Source organism: Macaca thibetana, chromosome 11, assembly GCF_024542745.1.
Source record: "Macaca thibetana thibetana isolate TM-01 chromosome 11, ASM2454274v1, whole genome shotgun sequence".
Classification (NCBI taxonomy): Eukaryota; Metazoa; Chordata; class Mammalia; order Primates; family Cercopithecidae; genus Macaca; species Macaca thibetana.
The window spans coordinates 36,548,682-36,570,215 of NC_065588.1; the positions used below are offsets into that span (position 1 = coordinate 36,548,682).

Here is a 21,534-nt window from a genome sequence, read left to right on the forward strand (position 1 = left end):
TCATAAGCATGACTTGTTTGGAAGTGGGCTTTCCTACAGAATATTTTGCATTTATTTCTGGACAATGCATCTTAGCACAAATAGTTCTGCCTTTAAATTAAATATTTTCCCAAAAATTTACCAATATCCTATTAGAAGTGAAATGTCTCTTGTAATTGTTCTGAGAAATTTCTCCTGTAATGTTATATGTAAGTATGGCCAGGATATTAGTAGGAGTAAAAAAATTTGTGATCCAGGGAAGGAGAGATAATGTAAATGAATCCTAGAAATACTTGTAAATAGAGGTTTCCATGCCCTAAAAACAATATAATTATTAGTGCTTTCTTGACATCTCAAATTGCCAGCAAACTTAATTTTTTGTCTTTCATTCCTGGCAGTAAATTGGTGAGTATGGAAAATTGTGTCTCTCCCTCTCATGGAATTTATATTGCTTCCAGCTGAAGAACTGGCCCCTCTGATTGCATTGAGAATTAAATGGTTCTGCAGGTTGACAGGGAACTCTTCAGAGCTCCTCTCATAATTAGATATCTCTTCTGGTGTTATTGTTTATGAGAGTAATTCCCTATCTGTTTCATGACCTTTGAATATTTTCCAAATATGTCTTTTCTGTTTTTCTGTTTCTCAGAGTCCACAACTTCCCTACAAGAAAGTGCAAAGACAAGAGGTGGAATAGCGACAGGTGAGCATTACTGGTTCATTGCACTCACTTGCTAATAAGATCCAATAAAGCCTGTGGCTTGAAAAGTATCCATACTCTCATTTCTCCCATATTAACATTGTTAGGAAAGTTCCTACCATTTTTCACTGACTAAATACAGAATCTCAAATTTCATTCTTATTTCTTGTGCTTGAACAGACTCTTCTATTGCCCCCCAAGGTAATCATGCAGCCATTTGACTGACAGTTACATAGAAAATCTAGAGTTAGCTTCTATCTCCCTATTCATGAAATCTTGAGAAAAGGAAGCCTAATAAGTTAAAAAAAAAATGGGTAAATAGACCATGGGAAGAATATTATCTGAGAAGTGTAGAGATTAGTTTTTGGCATTTAAAGGCCAGTTTATTGAAATAATGAATAAGTATACAGCCTGTGTCCATTTATTTGCTTAATACTCTTTTCTCACGTCATAGTAATGAGGTAATGACCCCCCATTGCCCCATCCCTTTCTTAATAGCTACCAATGGGGCATTCTCTGGAAAGACTCTGGAACCTGGGAATGGTAACACAGGCAAGTCAAAAAGCACACAAGGAATGCTACACCGTGGCTGCACAGGTGTAACATAACCTCCTAGGGTACTAGGGTAATGTAACCCTGTATTCCCCATACTGCAGACTTCATGCTTGCTTTCTTTTCTCTCAGAGGCCACAAGTTCCACAGGAGGGGTCAGAGCCACTGGAACAGAAGCTCCAGGAGGTAAGGTTCGCCAGTCCCAAACCTCAGGGTTCTCCTCATTGCCCTGTTGTGCTGAGGTGAACACATAAATGAGAATGGGGGCTAAGGAAAGGGGGTTACTTCTTGTCTAGAAGCACAACATATATTCTGACTATCCTGAGTAGTCCTGCTAAGGAATTCCTGCCACTTGGTCATCTAAGTTAGGCATTGCTCCACGGCCTGTGTGACAGTGTTAGTTCTCTGGACACCTAGCTGAGACCCACTGACCTGCAGCAGCCTCCACAGAACCCTGATTCTCCCCACTCAGGCCATCATGATTCCACAAAGCACTATCACCTGTTGCCATCTCTCTAACATGTTTATTACACTTCTTGCATATTTTCTATTTCCTCTCTCACAGACACAAATCTCACAAGGCAGATACTTTGTTCTCTTCACTGAGAGGATGATGTCAGGCACAGAGGAAATGCTTACAAAATATGAGATGAGTGACAGGCATATTCTCATGTAGAGAGTCACTGTTTACTTCACAGTTTCACTTGGTGTCAGCAGCAGTTTATTAGGTCTGAAGGAAGTCAAGGAGGCTACTTAAAACACCATGGAAATGTAAAAATATCAACATAAGTGTATTCTTAAATACCTGATTATCACACTATCACCAGTTATACAAATAAGAACATTGGAAATATCAAAATGTTTCCTTCTTTTCCCGCTGGAGTGGCAGGGAGCCACATCACTGGAAGTGGAATCAGTAAAGTGAAATTAAGCTTCCTTCTTTTTTTTTTTTTTTTTTTTTGCTAGGGTACAGTGGAAGGAATAGTCAGTGCGAGAACATTAAACAATAAGTTCACAAAAAATTATGGTGTTTATTTTTTCTAAAATAGAAGTTGTCAAGAAAATTTTCCAATGGTTCAAAACCACAGTGCTGATTCCAGTACTGCTTGCTCTGTTAGCTCTTTATATTCTCATTTTAGCTACCTCTGGTAAATTCTCCGGGACAACCATTTCATCTGGAGGTTCCCACACAGGTAGGTCAATGAGAAGGAAATCTTCATTTTGCGTGCATGATAACTTTGTAGAGCTGCAGTCATAAAATAGCGCCTCGATGTTTTTTACTCATATCTCAAATTCCCCAGACCTCATGATTTTCCTCTTTCTTTCCTCAGAGGCCACAACTCTCGCAGGTAGCAGGGGCAACACTGAAAGTGAATTCAGAACAGGTGAGGAAGAGCGGCCCACAATTTGGGATTTACCATGAATCATGACTCTCATGAGGATGACTTGCTTAGAAGTAGGCTTTCCTACAGAATATGAAATATGGATTTACAGACAATGTAACTGAGGCCAAATATATTTTTTAATTTAATATTTCCCTATAAATATCCTAAAATCCTCTTTTTGAATGGGTTGACTCTTCTAGATGAGGTGTAAATGGGATGTAATTGTTTTGAGAAATTTCCACATAATATAATGTATAAATATTTCCAGTGTAATAGTAGAGGTTAGAAAACAGTTTTGATTCCAGGAGGTAGAGATAACACAAATGAACTTTAAAAACATGCCTGTATAGATGTTTCCTTGCCTCCAAAGCAAGAGACATAATTATAGTATTAGGTCAATGGGGAGCAATTAGGAGTAATTAGTTCTGGTGTTTTGTAGCAGTGAGGTGCCTATGGTCAACAATATTATGGTGTACATTCAAATATCCTTGACAAGAAGGTTCTGAATGTTCTGCCCACAAAGCAATGATAAGTGAGATGATGGATAAGCTAAATATCATGACTTGATTATTACATAATATATACATATATCAAAACCTCCCATACAACCCCCAGAAATATGTATACTTATATAAAAATTAGAAAGAAAAGTAAAAATAGATTAAATTATCATGAAATAAAGAATTTTTTGTCTTCTAGCTCTGGTAGTGTAATGGGTAAGTATGAGAGAAAACCACCTGTTTTGCTGTTATGGCATGTCAGGTGTAATCTCCAAATTTTGCCCCTTTGACTGCATTGGTAGTTTATTAATGAATGGGAAAACACATCAGAGTGGCAGCCAGAGAAAGTGACCTTTGACATCTTAAAGATGTAAACAGATTCCTTCTAGAGGCAGGTCTTCAGGAGACAAACAGGAGTCACTGTGGTGATGCCACTTTCCCTTGTGTTTCAGCCACCACTGGGGTAGTTCCTGCCACAACTGTTGCCCCTGGCCGTTCCAAGACAGGTAAGTCAACAGGTTGACATGGAATCTTCCACGTGCCCTCCCATAATTAGACATCTCTTTTGTATTATTTTTGCAGGAGTAGCACCATATCTTCTCCACAATCCTTAAATACACTCCAGGTAACTCTTATCCCTTTGTCTCCCTTAGAGGCCACCACTTTCCTAGGAGTAAGTGGAACAACAAGTGTTGGAAGAGCCACAGGTGAGTGCTGCTAGACTAAGACCTGTAATTCCTAATGACACCTTCAATAGTCTTCTGAAAATATCTACATGATTTGTATATGCTATATTGAGAAAATTCATAAAAAAGACTAGACAGTCTCCTTATTTCCTGAGCTTACAAAGTCCCTCACTAAACCATCATGATGTCAAACCAATGACAGATAAATAAGTAATATGGGGAGAAAATTCTTATCTTTCCCCCAAAGAGAAGGACATGATAGTTGATAACTGTCTCAGTAAAATTGCTGTGGAAAGAAATGTTGCGTGGGACAAATATGAATTTCTTCTAGCACTGTGAGTTCAGAGTAATAGTTTGCTTCTAAGTGGGGATTTGAGATTCCTATAGAAACCAAGTGGAAATAGAGTTCAGCTAGTGACACCATCTCTTTCTCGTTGTAGGTATTACCGTTGTAGTCTCTGGAAAAACACTGAAACCTGGAAGTTACAAGACAGGCAAGTCTGAAAATACATGCAAAATCTGGACATGGGCACCTTTGTTGACATACTCTGCCCACAGCGCCGTGTGTACTCTCTCAAAAACTAGTCTTCACTCCTTCCTTTCTTTTCTCTCTCTCTCAGGGGCCACAACTTCCATGGTAGGGGGTGACACCAGCCAAGCAGAACGTCCAGGAGGTGAGTTTTTTACTCTGAGGCCTTGGTGCTTTTATCAAATCCCTGTTCTCTGCAGTGAAGACATTGATGTGAAGGTGGGCTGAGGAAAGGGGCCCACATTTCCTCTGGGAACACAGCATGCCAGAATCACAAAGCTGGTTGTGCCTAGGAATTCCCTGCACTCATCTGGCTTATCCCTCTGGATTTCTAGCAGCCCAGGCTTGCGAAGCTAGTTATTATGTAGCAAGGATAAGGCAAGCTGCTGGATACCCCCCACCAATCAGGGCATACAATTTGCCTTTTATACAATTTGCCTTTTTCCCATAGTGTTTACTAACATCTTTCACACTGACTTATTTATTATGTTTCTTGTTCATTGCTGGCCTCCAGCTGCTAGAATGTAAGGTGCATTAGGAGAAAGATCTTTGAACATTTTGCTGACTGATACATCCCAAGGTCCTAAACAATATTGCACAGAAGAGTTGCTTAATAAATATTAGTGGAATGATGAAATAAATTATTTTGAAGTAGTTCATTCTATTTAATTGGTACAACTATAGTTTCACCGGAAGTCAGAATTCCAAGCCAGGTAGAATAGATTGAATAAAGTCATCACATGGCAATATTAGAGTTAGAGAGTTCTTTTTTAAACATGTGAATATCAAAATACCTCAAGTAATTGATGAGAAATATTTATAAAGATAGAAGGTAGTCTGCTTTTTTCTTCTTAACACATCATTGTCACATCAGGGAGCCCAGCTTCTGGAAGTTCAACAGGTGAGGGGGAGATAAAGTCTCCTTTCACATTCTCTGGGATCTATGGAAAGGGAATCCCAGAAGCAACAATGTTCAGTTGAGGGGCAAAGAAATAAAGGGGTAGTCATTCACGGTTCCTTTCCTTCCAAAACACATGATCTTAGGAAAGGCCTCTAGTGGTTCAGGATCATATAACTTCTTTTACTATTCTTTGCTCTATTAGCACCTTTACTCTTCTCATTTTAGATACTTCTGGTGAATTCCCAGGAACAACCATTACATCTGGAGATTCCCACACAGGTAGTTCAACAAGAAGGAAATCCTCATGTTGAATGTATGATAACTTTTTAGAGCTGCAATCATAAAATAACTTTTTCCTTGTATCTTCAATTCCTTACACCTCTTGATTCTCTTTTTCCCGCAGAGACCACAGCTGTGACAGGAAGCAGGGGCAGTATTGGAACTGAATCCATAGCAGGTGAGGAGCAGGCCATGATTTGGGAGTTATTTGAATTATGACTTTTATTATTATGACTTGTTTAGAAGTGAACTTTGCTGCAGAACATTGTGCATTTTTATTTTATTTTATTTTATTTTTTTTTAGGGAAAATGAATCTAAGCCCGAAGAACTTTTTTTTACATTTTTTTTTTTAAATACACACAAATTACCAATAGTGTCTTTTGAATGTAATGCCTCTTGAATTTGTTTTGAGAAATTTCTCCTATAAGGTTATAAACACTTCCAGGGTTTTAGTATGAGCTTAAAAGAGTTTTGTTCTTGGGAAGTAGAGACAAGGTAAACGAACCTTGAAATCATGGCTGGTAAAGGTTTCTATGACCCAAAGCAATACAAATAATAATTATTTTATGAATGTCTAAAATTCTCATTAAGCTTAATTTTTTTAAAGTAAAGCCAATGAATATGGGAGGAAACCACCTATCATCCTCTCATGGAATTCCAAGACTATTGCCACATGTTGAGAAATTGATCACTCTTACTAGTTTGATAATAAATTTGTTAATGAGAAAATACATCTGGCCTATCATCAGGGAAGAACCAGAAAAAGAGTTTTTTGGATATAATGATGATATGCTTAGATTCTTTCACCATAATGACCACAGTCCTCTTGATGTTTCATCCACCACTGGGATAACTTCTGGCACAATTCTTGCCCCTGGCAGTTCCAATACAAGTGAGTCTACAGGTTGTCAGGAAACTCTTCAAGGATCTTTACATAGTTAGACGCCTCATTTGGTGCAATTCTATCCATGAATAATATATCTGTTTCATGGCCTTTCAATATTTTCCAAATATGTCCTCTCTGCTTTTCTCTCTCTTAGAGACCACAACATACATTAGACGAAGTGGGACCACAAGAAGTGGATTAGCCACAGGTGAGCATTGCATTCACCTGCCATTAATACCCCCAAAGGATTACAGACTGAAATGTATCCATGCTAATCATTTCTCCAATACTGAGGATTATTAAAGATAATCTTACCATTATTCATTGACTGAGGTTTCAGATTCTCAGATTTTGTTCTTATTTCCTCTGCTTTGAACAGCTTTGAACAGAAGCTGTGAGATAGAGTTAGCTTCTACCTCTCTAGTCCTGAACTCTAGAAGAAAGAAAGCCCAATAAGTAAAAAATTACTTGGTAAATATTTTGTCACATGTATATTTTATGAAGAATATGCAGATTACTATTAGACATAAAAAGCCCAGTTTATAGCCGGGCATGGTGACTCATGCCTATAATCCCAGAACTTTGAGAGACCGAGGTGGGAGGATCACTTAAGCCAAGGAGATTGAGACCAGCCTGGGTGATATGGTGAAACCCTGTCTCTACAAATAATAATAATCATAATAATAATACAAAAATTAGCTGGGCATGGTGGCATGTGCTTGTAGTCCCAGCTACTCGGGAGGCTAAGGCTGGAGGATGGCTTGAGCCCAGGAGGTGGAGGTTGCAGTGAGCTGAGATTGTGCCATTATGCTCTAGTCTAGGTAAGAGTGAGACTCTGTCTCAAAAAAAAAAAAAAAAAAAAAAAAAATCCCAGTTTACTGAAATAATAAATAAGTATGCAAACTGTGTCTCTTTATTTGCTGATACTGTCTGCCCACTTCATGGTAATGAGGTACTGACCCGTGACTACTCTTCTCTTTCTTAGTAGCTACCACTGGGGCATTCTCTGGAAAGACTCTGGAACCTGGGAATGACAACACAGGCAAGTCAACAAGCACACAGGGAATGCTACACCATGGCTGCTCGGGTGACAGGCTCCTAGGGTTACATAACTCTGTATTCCCCATACTGCAGACTTCATTCTTGCTTTCTTTTCTCTCAGAGGCCACAAGTTCCACAGGAGGGGTCAGGGCCACCGGATCAGAAGCTCCAGGAGGTAAGCTTCGTCAGTACCAGATCTCAGGGTTCTCCTCATTTCCCTGTTGTGCTAAGGTGAACACATGAATGAGAATGGGGGCCAAGGAAAGGGGGTTACTTCTTGCCTGGAAGCACAACATGTATTCTGACCATCCTGAGTAGTCCTGCTAAAGAATTTGATTTACTGGCTTATGTATGTCAGGCATTGCTCCATGACCTGTGTGACAGTGTTAGTTCTCTGGACACCTGGCTGAGGCCCACTGACCTGCAGCAGTCTTCTTGGAACCCTGATTGTCCCTGCTCTGCTCATCATGATTCCACAAAGCACTATCACCTGCTGCCATCTCTCAAACATATTTGTTATACTTCTTGTTTATTTCCTGTGTTCCCTCTTCCACAAATGTAAATCACATGAGGCAGAGACTTTCTTCTTCTCACTGTCAGACACAGTGAAAATTCTTCTAGAATATGAGGTGAGTGACAGGCATATTCTTATGTAGAATGTCACTCTGGTTACTTCAATTGGTACCAACACAGTTGCCCTTGGTGTCAGCAGCAGCTCACAGGATTGCATGCCAGTTGGCATAGGCTACATAAAGACATTAAAGGAAGCTATAAACATCTATGTGTTTATTCTTAAAAACATGATAATCACAGGATTACCTGTTCCATAAAGGAAAACACTTAGAATGTTCAAGACTTTTTCTTGCTCCTAGATCACCAGAGAGCCAAGTCACTGGACATGAAATCTGTAAAGTGCGATTAAACTTTCTTCTTTCTAAATAGGCTGTGATGGAAGAAGTAGTCAGTAGCAAAACAATAGTCAATGCATTGGAGGGAAAACCATCATGGTTCATTTCCCTCTGAAACAGAGAATCTGAGGAAAGGTCTTCCAGTGGATCAAGGCAGCATTGCTGTTTCCAGTGTTGTTTGTCCTATTAGCTCCTTTACCTTCTCATTTTAGGTACCTCTGGTGAATTCCCAGGGACAACATTTACATCTGGAGGTTCCCACACAGGTAGTTGAATGGGAAGGAAATCTGCATCTTGAATGCATGATGACTTTGTAGAGCTGCAGTCGTGAAAGAGTGACTCAATGCTTTTTACCAGTATCTCCCAGACCCCTTGATCCTATTCTTTCTTTTCTCAGAGGCCACAACTTTCACAGGAGGCAGGGGCAGTACAGGAACTGAATCCAGAGCAGATGAGGATGAGCAGCCCATAATTCGCATGTTACTGTGAATCTTGACTCATTAGGATGACTTGTTTGAGAGTGACTTTTCTGCAGAATATTATGCATTTATTTAGGGATAATGAATCTTAGGCCCAGTAGAACTTCCTTTAGATTTTATAGTTTCTAAAACTTTGCCAATAGCCTCTTTTATACTGGGATATCTATTGCATTTGTTCTGAGAACTTCCTCCTGTGAGGTTACATAGAAACGTTGCCAGGGTATTACTAGGAACTATGAACAGTTTTGTTGTAGGGAAGAAGAGAAAACTTAAGTGAACCTTAGAAACGTTCCTAAAGAGTGGTTTGATGACTTAGAAGCAAGAGAAATGTTTAGTATATTCTTGATGTGTAAGAGTCCCAGGAAAATTCTTTTGTCTTCCATATTCTGGGAAGTAAAATGGTAAACATGGGGACCACCACCTGTCTCCTGATGGAAGACCAGAAATATTGCCTTAGGTTGAGGAACTCGACCTTCTGATTGTTTTGCTAGTAAAATGGATAACGATAATTATACAGGGTACCACCTCAGGAAGAATCGGTGAAAGTACCATTTATAAATAATTCAGATAGGCCTAGATAGTTTTTAGAGGCAGGCCTACAGGAAAGGGAAAAGTTGATCATCATGGTGATCACACTCTTCCTAGTGTTTCAGCCACCAGCAGGGCAGCTCTTGGCACAACTCTTGCCCGTGGCAGTTCCAACACGGGTGAGTCTGCAGGTTGCCAGGGAACCTTCAGAGCTCCTCCCATATTTCGATGTTCGATGTCTCCTCTGCTGCTGTTCTTTCAAGAAGTTGCATCATGTTCTTTTCATGGTCCTTGAATATTTCCTAATATGACTTCCCTGTTTTTCTGTCTCTCAGGGGCCACAGCTTCCCTAGGTGGAAGTGCAACGACAAGAGGTAGAATAACCACCGGTGAGCATTACTGAGTCATTGGACTCACTCTTTAAAAATATCCATTAAAGGTTATTGCTTGAAATATATGCATGTCACATATTTTTCCACATGGAACATTATTAGGTAAAATCTTACCTTAATTTATTAAGTATATCAGGTTGGTGCAAAAGTAACTGCAGGTTCGCTATTGAAATTAATAGCAAATCAGACACTCAAAAATAGCAATTCAGTGATAGCAAATCACAAACTCAAAATTTAATTTATTTATACACTTTAAGCAGACCGTCCCGCTCGTTCCCAAGGTAATCATGCAGCCATTGGATAGTTATGTAGAGAATCTAGAGTGATAGCTGCTAGGAGCCTCTTCCTGAAATCTAGAGAAATGGAGACCCAATAAGTTAAATTCCTTTGGTACTATGCTGTGGGAAGGATGTTATATGAGGAGTCTATGGATGACCTTTTGGGATTTAAAGCCTGGTTTCCTGAAATATTGAATAAGCATACAGATTTGGCCATTTGTGAGGTTGTTATTCTCTGCCCACTTGATGATGACAAGGTACTGACCTACGACTACCCATCTCTTTCTTAATAGCTACCACTGGGGCATTCTCTGGAAAGACTCTGGAGCCTGGGAACGACAACACAGGCAAGTTCAAAGCCACACAGGGAATGCTACACCATGGCTGCTTGGGTGACAGGCTCCTAGGGTTACATAACCCTGCACTCCCCATACTGCAGACTTCATTCTTGCTTTCTTTTCTCTCAGAGGCCACAAGTTCCACAGGAGGGGTCAGGGCCACTGGGTCAGAAGCTCCAGGAGGTAAGCTTCGTCATTTTCAGACTTTGGGGTTCTTCTCACTGCCCTGTTGTGCTGAGGTGAACACATAAATGAGAATGGCGGCCAAGGAAAGGCGGTTACTTCTTGTCTGAAAGCACAATATGTATTCTGACCATCCTGAGTAGTTCTGTTAACGAGTTTCAGAAACTGGGCCATCTAAGTCAGGCATTGTTCCATGGCCTGTGTGACAGTGTTAGTTCTCTGGACACCTGTCTGAGGCCCACTGACCTGCAGCAGCCTTCCCGGAATACTGATTCTCCCCGCTCTGCTCATCATGATTCCGCAAAGTACTATAACCTCATGCCATCACTCAAACATATTTATTATCCTTCTTGTTAATTTTCTGTTTTCCGTAAATCAAATGTAAATCACATGAGGCAGAGTCCTTTCTTCTCACTGACAGGACTATCAGGCACAGTAGAAATGCATCTAGAATATAAGAGAAGTGACAGGCATGTTCTTTTTTTTATTTTTTATTTTTTTTATTACACTTTAAGTTCTAGGGTACATGTGCACAATGTGCAGGTTTGTTACATATGTATACCTGTGCCATGTTGGTGTGCTGCACCCATTAACTCGTCATTTACATTAGGTGTATCTCCTAATGCTATCCCTCCCCCCCCGCCCTCGCAATAGGACCTGGTGTGTGATGATCCCCTTCCTGTGTCCAAGTGATCTCATTGTTCAATTCCCACCTAGGAGTGAGAACATGCGGTATTTGGTTTTTGGTTCTTGCGATAGTTTGCTGAGAATGATAGTTTCCAGCTGCATCCATGTCCCTACAAAGGACACGAACTCATCCTTTTTTATGGCTGCATAGTATTCCATGGTGTATATGTGCCACATTTTCTTAATCCAGTCGTGATAGGCATATTCTTATGTAGAATGTCAAGTCTGTTCACTTCAGTAGCTACCACCACAGTTTCCCTTCCTGTCAGCAGCAGTTCACAGGATCCCATGCCAGTTGGCATAGGCTACAGAAAAACACTAAAGGAAGCTATAAATGTCTCCTATGTGTTTATTCTTAAAAACATGGTAATCACAGGATTACCTGTTCCACAAAGGAGAACAGTTAGAATATTCAAGAGTTTCTCTTGCTCCTGGAACACCAGGGAGCCAAGTCACTGGACATGAAATCTGTAAAGTGAGTTTAAACTTCCTTCTTTTTGAATAGGCTGTGATGGAAGAAATAGTCAGTACCAAACCAAACCAAACCAAACAAAACAAAACAAACAAAACAAAACAAAACAAAAAAAAAGTAGTGCATACATTGCAGGGAAACCTATTCATGGTTCATTATCTTCAGAAACAGAGATTCTGAGGAAAGGTTTTCCAGTGGATCAAGGCAGCATTGCTGTTTCCAGTGTTGTTTGTCCTATTAGCTCCTTTACCTTCTCATTTTAGGTACTCCTGGTGAATTCCCTGGGACAACAATTACATCTGGAGGTTCCCACACAGGTAGTTGAATGGGAAGGAAATCCTCATCTTGAATGCATGATGACTTTGAGGAGCTGCAATCACAAAATAGCAACTCATGCTTTTTACCAGTGTCTCCCAGACCTCTTGATCCTATTCTTCCTTTTCTCAGAGGTCACAACTTTCACAGGAGGCAGGGGCAGTACAGAAACTGAATCCAGAGCAGGGGAGGAAGAGCAGCCCATAATTCACATATTACCAGGAATCTTGACTCTCATTAGAATGTCTTGTTTGGGCGTGGACTTTTCTGCAGAATATTATGCATCTATTTAAGTATAATGGATCTTAGGTCCCACAGAATTTTCTTTAGATTTTACTGTTTATAAAACTTTACCAGTAGCCTCTTTTAAAGTGAGATTTCTGTTGCATTTGTTCTGAGACGTTTCTCCTGTGAGGATACTTGGAAATGTTGCAAGGGTATTACTAGGAACTATAAACAGTTTTTATCTAGGGCAGAAGAATTAACTGAAATGAGCCTTAGAAACATACTGAAATAGTGGTTTTCAAACCTCAGAAGCAACAGAAATGTAAAATATATTCTTGATGCGTAAGAGTCCCAGGAAAATTGTTTTTGTCTTCCACATTCTGGGGAGTAAAGTGGTAAACATGGGCTCCACCACCTGTCTCCTGATGGAAGACTAGAAATATTGCCTTAGGTTGAGGAACCGGACCTTCTGATTGTTTTGCTAGTAAAATGGATATGGAGAAAATATACAGGACATGACATCAGGGAGGATCATGGAAAGCGCCATTTATAAATAATTAAGGTAGATCTGGGTAGTTTTAGAGGCAGGCCTACAGGAAAGGGAAAAGTTGATCACCATGGTGATCCCACTTTTCCTTGTTTCAGCCACCGCTAGGGCAGCTCCTGGCACAACTCTTGCCCCTGGCAGTTCCAACACGGGTGAGTCTGCAGGTTGCCAGGAAACCTTCTGAGCTCTGCCCATATTTCGATGTTCGATGTCTCCTCTGGAGCTGTTCTTTCAAGAAGTTGTATCATGTTCTTTTCAGTTTTATTGAATATTTCTTAATATGCCTTTCCATTTTTCTGTCTCTCAGGGGCCACAGCTTCTCTAGGTGGAAGTACAAAAACAAGAGGTAGAATAACCACCGGTGAGCATTGCTGGGTCATTGGACTCACTTTTTAATAATATCCATTAAAGGTTATTGCTTGAAATGTATGCATGCTACCCATTTCTGCAACATTGAGCATTGTTAGGTAAAATCTTACCTTCGTTCATTAATTATATTAGGTTGTTGCAAAAGTAACTGTGGTTTTGCTATTGAAAGTAAGAGCAAATCAGAAACTCAAAATTAGCAAATCAGTAATAGCAAATCAGAAACTCAAAATTTAATTTCTTTCTATACTTTAAGCGACCCTCCCACTAGTTCCCAAGATAATCATGCAGCCATTTGATAGTTATATAAAGAATCTAGGGTGGTAGCTGCTAGGACCCTGTTCCTGAAACCTGGAGAAATGGAGACTCAATAAGTAAAAGTTCCTTTGGTACTATACCACGGGAAGGATATTAAATGAGGAGTCTATGGATGACCTTTTGGGATTTAAAGCCCAGTTTCCTGAAATATTGAATAAGCATACAGATTTATCCACTTTGAGGTTGTTATTCTCTGCCCACTTGATGATGACAAGGTACTGACCCACGATTACCCATCTCTTTCTTAGTAGCTACCACTGGGGCATTCTCTGGAAAGACTCTGGAGCCTGGGAACGACAACACAGGCAAGTTCAAAGCCACACAGGGAATGCTACACCATGGCTGCTCGGGTGACAGGCTCGTAGGGTTACATAACCCTGTACTTCCCATACTGTAGATGTCATCCCTGCTTTCTTTTCTCTCGGTGGCCACAAGTTCCACCAGAGGGGTCAGGACCACCAGATCAGAAGCTCCAGGAAGTAAGCTTCATCAGTCCCTGCCTTCAGAGTTCTCATCATTGCCGTTTTGTGCTCAGGATAACACATACATGAGAAACGGGGCCAAGGAAGGGGCTTAATTCTTGTCTGGAAGGTCAACATGTATTCTGGCCAACCTGAGTAGTTCTGCTAAGGAGTTTCAGACACTGGGTTATCTAAGTCAGGCATTGTCCCATGGCCTGTGTGACAGTGTTAGTTCTCTGAACACCTGTCTGAGGCCCACTGACCTGCAGCAGCCTCCCCAGAACCCTGATTCTCCCTGCTCTGCTCATCACCACTCTGCATAGCACTATCACCTGCTGCCATCTCTCGAACATATTTATTACACTTCTTGTTTATTTCATGTTTTCCCTCTCCCATAAACGTAAATCACATGAGGCAGAGACATTTGTCTATTCTTTTCTCTGAGAAGAGGATGTCAGGCACAGAGAAAATGCTTCCATAATGTGAGATGGGTGACTGGTATATTCTTATGCAGAGTGTCACTATGTTTAATTTAGCAGCTACCACCACAGTTTCATTTGGTGTCAGCAGCAGTTCACAGGGTCTGAAGCAAGGTAGGATGAACTACTTAAAATCAGCAGGGGAGGGTATAAATATCTCACAGTAGGGCATTGCTCAGCATCTGATAAGCACAATATCGCCAGTTACCGATATGAGAACATTTAGAATGTTCAAGTCTTTTTCTCTTTCCTGGGAGCACAAGGAAAGCACAATATTTGAAGTAAAATCAAGAAAGTGAAGTTAAGCTTCCTTTTTCAGTAGAGTACAGGGGAAGGGATAGTCAGTATAAAAACGTTAGTAAGTTGGCAAAAAATTATTCGTGGTTCATATTTTCTGAAACAAGTTTTCAAGAAAGGTCTTTCAGTGTTTCAGGACCACATTGCTGATTCCAGTACTGCTTGCTCTATTAGCTCCTTTACTTTCTCATTTTAGGGACTTCTGGTAAATTCTCTGGGACAACCATTTCATCAGGAGGTTCCAACACAGGTAGTTCAATAAGAAAGATATCATCATCTTGCATGGGTGATAACTTTGTAGAAATTCAGTAATAAAATAGCAACTCAGTACTTTTTACCAGCATCTCAAATTTCCTAGACCTCTTGATTCTTCTCTTTCTTTCCTCAGAGGCCACAACTCTCACAGGAGACAGGAGCAGTACCAGAAGTGAATCCAAAACAGGTGAGGATGGCAGCTCAAGATTTGGGAGTTACCAAGAATCATGATTTTCAGGATGACTTGTTTGGAAGTAGGCTTTCCTACAGAATATGAAGTAATTTATTTAGGGACAATCTGTCTAAGGACAAATATATTTTTTAATCTAATATTTTCCTTAACCTTTTAATATACACTTTTCAAATGGGTTGACTCTTCTAGTTGGGGTGTAAATGGAATGTAATTGTTTTGAGAAATTTCCCTATAACATTATATTGAAATATTTTCAGCATAGTAGTAGGAACTAAAAGCAGTTTTAACCCTGGGAAGTAGAGGTATATGAATCTTGGAGTCATGCCTACATAGATTTTTTTGCCCTAAAGTGATAGAAATAATTAGTAATAAGTCAATGGGGACAAAATCACAATTAGATAGCAGGCATTAGTTCTGGTGGTCTATAGTGTAGTGGAGTGCCTACAGTAAGCAGTATTATAGTATATATTTGAAAATACCTTGAAGAGAGATGTATCAGTCCATTTTCATGCTGCTGATAAAGACATACCTAAGACTGCATAGTTTATAAAGAAAAAGAGGTTTAATGGACTCACAGTTCCACGTAACTATGGAGGCCTCACAATCATGGTGGAAGGCAAAAGGCATGACTTACATGGCAACACGCAAGAGAGAGCTTGTGCAGGGGACCTCCCCTTTGTAAAACCATCAGATCTTGTGAGACTTGTTCACTATCACAAAAACAGCAGGAGAAAGACCCACCCCCATGATTCGACTATCTCCCACCGGGTCCTCCCATGACACATGTGAATTGTGGGAGCTACATTTCGAGATGAAATTTGGGTGCGGACACAGCCAAAGCAGATCAAGAGGATTCTAAATTTACTTGCCACAAAGCTATGATAAATGTCAGAGATTATGGTTATGCTAAAGACCATGACTTGACTATTATGCAATGTATGTACATCTAGATCAAAACCTCGCACTGGAAATATGTAAAATTATAGGTCAATTAAAAATGTAATTAGAAATAGATACAATTATTATAAAGCAAATGTTTTTTGTCTTCTATTCCTGGCAGTGAAATAGGTAAATATGGGAGAAAACTGTCTGTCTCGCTGTCATGGGATGTCAGCTATAATGCCCCAACTTGGTAGTTTATTAATGAATGGGAAAACACATCAGAGTGGCAGCCAGAGAAAGTGACCTTTGACATCTTAAAGATGTAAACAGATTCCTTCTAGAGGCAGGTCTTCAGCAAACAGGAGTCACTGTGGTGATGCCAGTTCCCATTGTGTTTCAGCCACCACTGGGGTAGTTCCTGCCACAACTGTTGCCCCTGGCCGTTCCAAGACAGGTAAGTCAACAGGTTGACATGGAATCTTCCACGTGCCCTCGCATAATTAGATATCTCCTTTATATTATTTTTTGCAGGAGTAGCACCGTATCTTCTCCACAATCCTTAAATATACTCCAGGTAACTCTTATCCCTTTGTCTCCCTTAGAGGCCACCACTTTCCTAGGAGTAAGTGGAATAACAAGCATTGGAAGAGCCACAGGTGAGTGCTGCTAGACTAAGACCTGTAATTCCTAATGACACCTTCAATAGTCTTCCGAAAATATCTACATGATTTGTCTATGCTATATTGTGAAAATTCAGAGACAAAGACTACACAATCATTATATTGCCTCCTTATTTCCTGGGCTTACAAGGGCTTTCATTAAAGCATCGTAACGTAAAACCATGACAGAAAAATAGGTAATATAGGGAGAAAATTCCAATTTCCCCGCCAAAAAGAAGGACATGATAGTTGGGAACTGTCTCAGTGAAACTGTGTGGAAAGAAGTATTGCATGGACAAATACGAATTACTTCTAGCACTGCAAGTGTCAGAATAATAGTTTGCTTCCAAGTGGGGATTTGAGATTCCTATTCAAATCAGTGGACAAACTGTTGAACTAGTGACACCATCTCTTTGTTATTGTAGGTATTACTAGCGTAGTCTCTGGAAAAACACTGAAACCTGGAAGTTACAAGACAGGCGAGTCTGAAAATACATGCAAAATCTGGACATGGGCACCTTGGTTGACATAGTCTGCCTGCAGCACTGTGTATGGTCTCCCAAACCTTAATCTTTGCCCCTTCCTTTCTTTTCTTTCTCAGGCGCCACAACTTCCATAGTAGGGGGTGACACCAGCCAAGCAGAACGTCCAGGAGGTGAGTTTTTTACTCTGAGGCCTTGGTGCTTTTATCAAATCCCTGTTCTCTGCAGTGAAGACATTGATGTGAAAGTGGGCAGAGGAAAGGAGCCTGCATTTCCTCTGGGAAGATAACATGCCAGAGTCAAAACCTGGGTGTGCCTAGGAATTCACTGGCCTCACCTGACTTATCCCTCTGGATTTCCAGGAGCCCAGGTTTGCAGAGCTAGTTATTATGTAGCAGGGATGAGGGTGAGCTGCTGGATAACCCCTGCTTATCAGGGTCCTTGACCCTTTTATACAATTTGCCTTTTTCCTAAAGTGTTTACTAACATCTTTCACACTGACTTCTTTGTTACATTTCTTGTTCGTTGTTGTCCTCCAGCTACTAGAATGTAAGGTGCATTAGGAGAGAGGCCTTTGAACATTTTGCTCACTCATACATCCCAAGGGCCTAAAACAATATCACACGAAAGAGATACTTAATAAAGCTTAGTTGAAAGGTGAAATGTTTTATTTGAAGATTTTTTCACTCCACTTTCTTTAACAGGTACAACTGTGGTTTCAGCTCGAGTCAGCAGCAGTTCACAGAGCTCCAGACCAGGTAGGAAGGACTAAATACAGTCCTCATATGCTAGGATTAGAGTTAACAAGTTCTATTTTCAAATTCTCAGTATCAAAATGCCTGAGGTAATTGATGAGTAAAATTCAGAAAGATGAATGTCATCTGCTTTTTTTTTTCTCCTGAAGGTACCTCTGTCACACCAGAGAGCTCAGCATCTGAAAGTGAAACAGGTGAGGAGGAGATAGGGTTCCCATCCACATTCAGTGTGCTCTATGGAAAGGGAACCCCAGTAGCAACAGTGATGGATAGGTGGGCCAGAACATGAAGTGGTAGTCGCTTATAGTTTATTTCCTTACAAAATAGAGGCTTTCAGGAACGTTCTTCCAGTGGATTAAAGCCACATAGCTACTTCCACAACTGATTTAGGAAGTAATGCCATGTTGATCCCTTTCTTTTTCCACTGTTAGTTACTACAGAAGAATTATCTGGGACAACTGCTATATCTAGAACGTCCCACACTGGTAGGTTGATAAGCAGGAAATCTCCATGTTTAACCATATAATATAGTTTTAGAGCTGCTTTGATGAAATACCAACCTCATTCTTTTCCCAGTATCCCAAATTCTGATCTCACCATTCATCACTTCCTCCCCCAGAGGCCACAACTTTAATAGAAGGCCGCAGCGTTCCTCCATCTGGATCCAGCCCAGGTGAGAATGAGCAGAGCACAGCTTAGGGTTTAGCATACATTGTGACTCTCCGTAGGCTCATCTTTTGGGAGTGTGTTTTCCTAGGTAGTGGTTTGCATTTACTTTCAGTGTTTTCTCACACTGAACATATTCTGGAAAACTCTTAAAACCAACATCTAGCCCCACAGCTGTAACTTTCTAAAGAGGGGCTGGTGGTGCAATCAGCATAAGAGATTTCTCCTGCAAAGTCATACATACCACTATGGTGTAGGGGAGCTGGAAAACAGTGTATTTCTGGAAAGAAAACAATATAAGTTCTAGAAGCAGGCATACCCTATATAAAAGTTTTCTCACTCAAAAAAGCAATAATGATGTGAAATATTTTCCAGTGTTCTTGGCACATGAAAACATTGTTCTGGTTTTCATCCCGTGGCAGGCACCACGGCAGCCTCAGGAGGCCAAGCAACTGGGAGCCTGACCAGTGAAGGGGAGAGAAAACCACCCCATTTCCTTGTCTGGGAGTGAATGTATGAAATTCAGTGGAGGGACCTCAATTTGGGCACATTACTATTTCCACTGCTTTGTTAATGCTATGGGTCACAGCAAAGGCGTACAATTCTCAGTTCATCAGGAAGCAGTGAAAGGGCTCTTTGATATAACAACGATACGCCCAGATTCCTTCTGGAGGCAGGTCTTCAGAAGACAAACACAAGTCACTGTGATGATCTCAGACCCTTTGTGTTTCAGCCACCACTGGGGTAGCTCCTGGCACAACTGTTGCACCTGGCAGTTCCAACACAGGTGGGTCCCTGAGATGGCACATTCCTCCACGAGTCCATCTATGACAAATTCTCCTCCAGTGTTACCCTGGGTAGGAGAACTACCATAGGTTTTCCATGGTGTTGAAATATTGTTCATCACTTCTGTCCTGTTTTCCTCTTTCTCAGAGGCCACAACTTCTGTAGGAGAAAGAGAAACAACAAAAGCTGAAATAATCACAGGTGAGCTCTGTTAAGGTAGTAACTATTCCTGAAACCTTCCCAAGAATCTGGCCTGAAATATGTAAATACTTTTTGAATTCCCCAGAATTGGCATATTAAGGAAAATCTAACAGATGTCCAACATTTGACATCAATAAATACAGTACAGACCTTTCAAATTTTCCTCCTTATGTCTTGCACCGTGGGTCTAAGGATCCTTCATCACAGCATCATGAGACCCATTCCCTGACAGTTACATCGATGATTTGGGCCCAAGTGTACATTGCTATCATTAAAACCTAAGAAAGGGACTAGTGGTGGAAGACTTTCTCTCAGAACAAATCACAGTAAACTTGCTCAGGGAATGATATGTTCCATGGGCAAAGTGTGGATTCACTCTCAAAACTAAAGTCCAGAAAAATTAATTTCCTGGTATATTAAAGAAACAAACATTTAATTTGTTTTATTATTAAGAGCCCATGTCCGTTAAATTAAAGACCACAAATTAACCAATTACAATCCTTTCTAATTTCAGGTACTACTGAGGGCATCTCTGGGAAATCTCTGGAAGCTGGAAGTGCCCACACAGGTCAGGAATTCTGAATGTGGCCTCTTGGGCAATACAGCTTATGGGAGGCTCAGAATGTCCTGTGCAGCCTTTTTTTTTTTAAAAAAATTATTTTTTATTTTATTTTTCCATAAGTTATTGGGGTACAGGTGGTATTTGGTTACGTGAGTAAGTTCTTTAATGGGGATTTGTGAGATTTTGGTGCACCCATCACCTGAGCAGTATACACTGCACCCTATTTGTAGTCTTTTATCCCTTGCCCCCTCCCACTCTTCCCTACCAAGTCCCCAAAGTCCATTGTATCATTCTTATGCCTTTGTGTCCTCATAGCTTAGCTCCCACATATCAGTGAGAACATATGATGTTTGGTTTTCCATTCCTGAGTTACTTCACTTAGAATAATAGTCTCCAGTCTCATCCAGGTCACTGCAAATGCTGTTAATTCTTACATTCTGTTCCTTTCTCTCTCAGAGGCCACAACTTTCCCAGGAGGCAGTGGGACCACTCAAGCAGGACCACCTGGAGGTGAGCTTTTCAGGCAGAGGCCTGAGGCTCTCATCATCTCTCAATTTTGGTGGCTGCAGTAACAAATAATATGAAAGCATTTGAGGAGAAGTCGGCATTCTCTGAGGCCATATTATGTCATAACAGTCTGAAAAGTTATTCTGCTTATAAATTCCATGACCTCAGATGTCTCAGCCAGGCTATCTCCAGTATCCTGGCCTATGGAGACATTTTTGTCTGATATGAGGATTGAGAGTATATTACATGCATTCCAACCCTCCAGGACTTCCAGTCTTCCTTAGCCAGTTTACCTTTCCACCCACAGCTTGACATTTTCTTTTCTTTTTCTTTTTCTTTAAGTTCCGGGATATGTGCAGGTTTGTTACATAGGGATACGTGTGCCATGGTGGTTTGTTGCACCTATTGACCCATCCTTTAATTTGCCTTGGCATGTGATGTTCCCCTCCCTATGTCCATTCGATCTCATTGCTCAACCCCCCACTTAAGAGTGAGAAGAAGCGGTGTTTGGTTTTCCATTCCTGTGATAGTTTGCTGAGGATGATGGCCTCCCGCTCCATCCATGTCCCTGCAAAGGACATGATCTCATTCCTTTTTATTCAGCTTGACATTTTTCTACTTTAATTATACATGATGCTTATTTTCTGTATCCCCTCACTAGAAAGCTTCATAAAGTCAAGTGATTATTAAAATGCCCTCAAGTTGTATGAAAGAGTTCTACTTATAAAGATAAAACCATGCTTTGTTTCTCCTGTAGGCACTTCTGTCACAGCAGGGGGCTATGTCTCTGGAAGGCAAACAGATTTAAAGGACTATTCTCCCCTTGCCTTGTAGTAAAAGGGAAACCCAGTAGCCACACATCTATCCCATGTTGGCC

At 40.6% G+C, this 21,534-nt stretch overlaps 1 protein-coding gene across 1 annotated transcript in view; it reads left to right on the forward strand.

The window, feature by feature from the left end:
* The window catches only part of MUC19 (mucin 19, oligomeric), a 189,176-nt gene that overhangs the window by 113,478 nt on the left and 54,164 nt on the right, over nt 1-21,534 (forward strand). Inside the window, 33 exon segments of the mRNA XM_050749984.1 lie at nt 626-679; nt 1,361-1,414; nt 2,368-2,421; nt 2,560-2,613; nt 3,566-3,619; nt 3,767-3,820; nt 4,420-4,473; nt 5,455-5,508; nt 5,633-5,686; nt 6,550-6,603; nt 7,384-7,437; nt 7,558-7,611; nt 8,557-8,610; nt 8,742-8,792; nt 9,474-9,530; nt 9,687-9,740; nt 10,315-10,368; nt 10,489-10,542; nt 11,965-12,018; nt 12,887-12,940; nt 13,096-13,149; nt 13,724-13,774; nt 13,895-13,951; nt 15,098-15,151; nt 16,440-16,493; nt 16,642-16,695; nt 17,300-17,353; nt 17,885-17,938; nt 18,085-18,129; nt 18,367-18,420; nt 19,024-19,068; nt 19,335-19,388; nt 19,535-19,588. Of these exon segments, the coding sequence (XP_050605941.1) occupies nt 626-679; nt 1,361-1,414; nt 2,368-2,421; nt 2,560-2,613; nt 3,566-3,619; nt 3,767-3,820; nt 4,420-4,473; nt 5,455-5,508; nt 5,633-5,686; nt 6,550-6,603; nt 7,384-7,437; nt 7,558-7,611; nt 8,557-8,610; nt 8,742-8,792; nt 9,474-9,530; nt 9,687-9,740; nt 10,315-10,368; nt 10,489-10,542; nt 11,965-12,018; nt 12,887-12,940; nt 13,096-13,149; nt 13,724-13,774; nt 13,895-13,951; nt 15,098-15,151; nt 16,440-16,493; nt 16,642-16,695; nt 17,300-17,353; nt 17,885-17,938; nt 18,085-18,129; nt 18,367-18,420; nt 19,024-19,068; nt 19,335-19,388; nt 19,535-19,588 (1,764 nt within the window).